Source organism: Volvox carteri (assembly GCF_000143455.1).
Source record: "Volvox carteri f. nagariensis unplaced genomic scaffold VOLCAscaffold_24, whole genome shotgun sequence".
Lineage (NCBI taxonomy): Eukaryota > Viridiplantae > Chlorophyta > Chlorophyceae > Chlamydomonadales > Volvocaceae > Volvox > Volvox carteri.
The window spans coordinates 1,136,633-1,140,890 of record NW_003307567.1 but is presented as its reverse complement, the minus strand read 5'-3'; the positions used below and the strand labels follow the sequence as shown (position 1 = coordinate 1,140,890).

The window sequence follows — 4,258 nt, the reverse complement described above, 5'->3', positions numbered from 1 at the left end:
CGCCGCCAGCGGAGGCGGCGGAAGGGTCATCTCCGCGGCGTTCCGCCGCTGCACCGCTGCCGCCATCCAGACCGAGGTGGTGATGTAGCGATGCTGGCGGCGGCGGCGGCGGCGGCGACGGCAGCGGCAGCACCCCCTCTGACGGGGGGGCCATGATGACCCACTCATCTCGCGCCTCAGCCTGGCAACGAGGGTAGCGGCAAGCGGGGGAAGGGGGGGGCAGGGGCAGGGGGATGGGGAGGGAGAGAGAGGGAGGGAGGTAGAGGGGGAGTCAGTGCACCAGTTAGGAAAGAGCTTCTCGCACGTAAAGAGTGCTCCCGCCAGAGTGCTCCCGCCCGTACAAATGTCCTGCCGGCCGCCACCCCTTCCCTCTCCCCCCCCTTGCACCACCTACTTCGCACAGCTGCGCACAACTCCAGCAGAGAAAACACAAGGGGCCGGCCCTCCCCCCCGAGCAAGGGGGCGCCCACCCCCCCAACCCCCCGAGCAAGCAGGCGACCCACCGGCGACGCCTCCTTATGCTCGTCCAGCAGCAGGACGCTGCACGTACTGGCGACGGAGCTCCCCGGCGGCGCATGCATAGACGACGACACTGCCGTACCGCCACCGCCACAGCCGCCCCCGATGAAGTGGGTTCCGACGGCTGAGGAGTAGAGCTGGTGTTGGTGGTTGTGGGGGTATTGGGGGTGATGGGGGTGCGGGTGCGGATAAGCGCCATCGCCAGGCAGGCCGCCGACGGCGGCGGCGCCGCGCGGAGGCGCAAGGGGAATGGCGGCGGACGCCGCCGCGAGCACAACCGACAACGGCGATATGAGCCCACCACCATTACCACCACCACCACCACCACTGCCGTCTGGAAGCCATCAGGTGGAGCCAGGGACCAGGGCACGACGAGGTGGGGAGTAAGATGCATGAGGTTAAGGAAGCGAGGGAGGAAGCTGCACGGCGAGGCACGCGATGCGCAGCGGGCAGGTATATATTCGGAAAGCGTGCGATAGGATGGGGGCCCGCGGCGATGGAAGTGCCGTACATGCCGTACACTCGGCAGTACGGCAAGGAGGAAGGGGAGCTAAAAAAACGCATCGGCAGAGCGGGCCATGGGCAAGGCCGGGATCAGGGGCGTACAGCATGCGTACGACAAGGTAGTTACGACAATCTAATATGCATGAACTGATGCAATGCCACCCCAAAAACGTTTAAGGGCTGACGGTGCCTCCGAAACTACCCGAGGAAGAATAAGGATAAGAGATAATTTTGAAGGTGGTACGACGGGAAAACGCGTTGGACCCACCTGCCGTACTACCATTCGCCGCCGCCGCCGCCGCTGCTGCTGTCGGCGCCATGGCTGTCGCCCGCGGCGGCGGCATCCCCGCAGGGCCCTCCTGGCCATGCCACTGCCGTTCCGCTGCGGTTGCCTGAATAGGAGTCACACCGCCAGGCAGTTCGGCGGAGTTTAATAATGCAGTAGCATCATTGGATGTCGTCGTACTAGAAGATGCTAATGCTACTGCCGCCGCCGCTGCTGCTCCAGTGACAATTGCAGTAGTAGAGGACGTCATTGAAGAGGGCGCCGACGCCGACCCGGCGGGTCGGTCGCCCCAGGCGGGTGCTGCCGTGTTGTGGGAGTTTTGGTCTTGTTGAGCCGGGTGGGAGCGACCAAAGGGTGACCCATGGTTCACCGCGCTGTAAACAGAACACGGATGCGACGACGGATGAATCGCGGCGGCGGCTGTGGCGGCCGGGGCGGCTGTGGAGAGAGTGTCTAGGGAGTCCGGTCGTTGCTGTAACCGTGACTGTGCGGTGGGAAGTGGTTGTGGTGGTTGCGGCGGTTGTTTCTGGTTGTCCCGATGCCGTTGTTGAATCTGCTGTCGCAGCTTTAGCGGCGCGAGGGCGATATCCCAGGCCAAGCTCGCCGCCTTGCTACACCGCCGCTTGCTGCCCTGCACCCGTCGGGCCTGATCTGCGGCCTGAACTTGACTGAAGTTAGACAAGGCTCCGAAACCATCCTGGGGTACGGCGGTAACAGCGCCGGCAGCTCCACCGCTGACGGCGGCGGCGGTGCCAGAGCCGTGCAGGTCCGTCACCGCTGCCTCTGCCGCCGCCGCCGGGTGGTTCTGGGAAAGGAGTTGGTCAGCGCGGTTGGCGGCGGCGGCGCCGCCGCTGCCGTCGTCGTCGTCCCCATCCGTCACCAAGCCCGCCGCCAGGGACTGAGACCTCCCCGCCGCCAACATCAGGATGTGGGGAGATAGAGGACCTCCGCTGCCGCCAGCCGCCGCCGTACTGCCAGGTGATGGCGGAAGCAGGACGGAGACCGGCGGCGGCGCCGCCGCCGCCGCCGTCGCAACGGCGGCCACAGGAACACCGCCGCTGGCGCTGTTCTGGGCTTGGGCGCTCAAGATCCGGAAGCTCGTCCACTTCGGCGTCTGATGCCAGCTGAAAGAGGAAGCGGACTTGCGTTGCAGACGGCGGTCCACGCCGCCACCGCCGCCATCTGCCGCCGCCGCCGCCGTCACAGGCGCTGCTGCCGCCTGGAGCTCCGACGCTGACGTCACCCCTGACGTCGCCTCGAAAAGCGGCTTCAGGGGATCTTCGTTCCCGACGGATGCCGTCGTACACGATGTTGTACCCGATGCGGCGGGAGCGGAGCCCTCCGCTGGCCCCGCCTCCGTCGCCGTAGTCAGCGATGAAACATCTGATTGTCGCTGCTGCTGTTGTTGTTGCTGCTGTGGCAACGGCGGCGGCGGATGATGATGGGGCCACGAGCTGCCGTACCCGCTGACGCCGCTGCTCTGAGGATGCGGTAGCAGCGACGCGGGCGCCGGCGGCGACAGCGAGAGCAGCTCTGGGGCACCGCCGTCGCCGCCGCCGCCAGTGGCGGCGGCGGTGACGGCGCCGCCGCCCGTCTCCAACAGGTCTGACGGCGCCATGTAACCAACTTGCTCGTACTGAAACCCATCGTCGCCGTTAAGGCGGTGATAGTCCTCGCTGTCGGCGTCGACGCCGCCGCCGTCAAAGGGCGGAGACGAATGTACGAGCAAGGGCTCCTCCGCGCCGCCAGCGGTGGCGGCGTTACTCCCACCCAGCGCCACAGCGGCCATCGGGGCGGTAAGGCCTGCGTCGGGGTCGGGAGACGCCGCGCGCTCGACGCTGTTCGCACCGGAACCACCGTGAAGTACCGCACCCCCGCCACCACCACCGCCGCCACCGCCGCCGCCACCGCCACCGCCACCGCCGCCGACACCGGCGAACTTTTCCTTCATGCCGCGCGCAATCATCTTTAGCACGCTGATACGACTGCTGGATTGCTGCGGCGGTGGCGGCGGCGGCTGTTGCTGCTGTTGCTGATGCGGCGTGCCGGCTTGCGCCGCCGTACCTGCGCCGGCGCCGCCGGCGCCTTGATAAGCTTGTGCGGCTGCGCCGCCGCCGCCGTGGCCGTTGGACCCGCCGACGGCGGCAGCGGATGCCGACCCCTCCCACGTCAATTCGTCCGCCAGCGCCGCCGCCTCCGCTTCCACCTCCTTCACAGCCACCATGTCACACACCACTCCACGTCAAATAAGAGGACACGCGAGCGGCCCACTTTATAATGTTTAAATTATAACACCAAACAACAGTGTCGTACATCCCGACTTCGCAGTAAGTAAAAACTTCGAAAGCCCTCCACCACGCAGCCCCTGGGCCCCCCATCATCATCACCCCCATCACCACCACCACCACCACCACCACCGCCACCACCACACTGCCGTTTTACTTACCTCCAGATACTCCCGCCTCAGCGTCGCCAGCCGTACGTCCGTAACGCCCTCAAAAGCGGATCCAAACGCGTGGCTGATGAGGCGGTTAGAGTCGTACGTGAGGGGGGCCATGGCCTGCAGCAGATCTAGGGCGTCCAGCACATCCGAGCAGCAGGAGAGCGCGGGAGAGAAGACCTCCAACAAAGCTAGGGCAGTCCTGAAAAAAAGGGGGTTTAGGGGTTTAGGGTTTGTGACACGGCAATGACACGGCATTGAAAGTTGACCGAAATTGCCGTCGTCCGAAGGCCGCTCAGGGTTTTAGACACGTACGGCATAACCCTGTGCTCCCTCCGTACAGTTGACGTACGGATCGAAGAAACTGAACCGCACTGATACACTAGCAGGCAGTATTGAGGTCAGCAAACCAGCTGCTAATGCCCACTAAATTCAAACCAAAAGGCTTTTCCCCTCCCCTCCCCTCCCCTCCCCTCCCCTCCCCTCCCCTCCCCTCCCCTCCCCTCCCC

The 4,258-nt window shown here is 65.5% G+C and overlaps 1 protein-coding gene across 1 annotated transcript in view; it reads right to left on the bottom strand.

The window, feature by feature from the left end:
* The window catches only part of VOLCADRAFT_117857 (uncharacterized protein), a gene marked incomplete at both ends in the record, with an annotated part of 13,458 nt that overhangs the window by 4,010 nt on the left and 5,190 nt on the right, over window positions 1-4,258 (bottom strand). Inside the window, 4 exons of the mRNA XM_002951494.1 lie at window positions 55-181; window positions 504-643; window positions 1,292-3,518; window positions 3,756-3,951. Of these exons, the coding sequence (XP_002951540.1) occupies window positions 55-181; window positions 504-643; window positions 1,292-3,518; window positions 3,756-3,951 (2,690 nt within the window). The remainder of the gene's footprint in view (window positions 1-54; window positions 182-503; window positions 644-1,291; window positions 3,519-3,755; window positions 3,952-4,258) is intronic.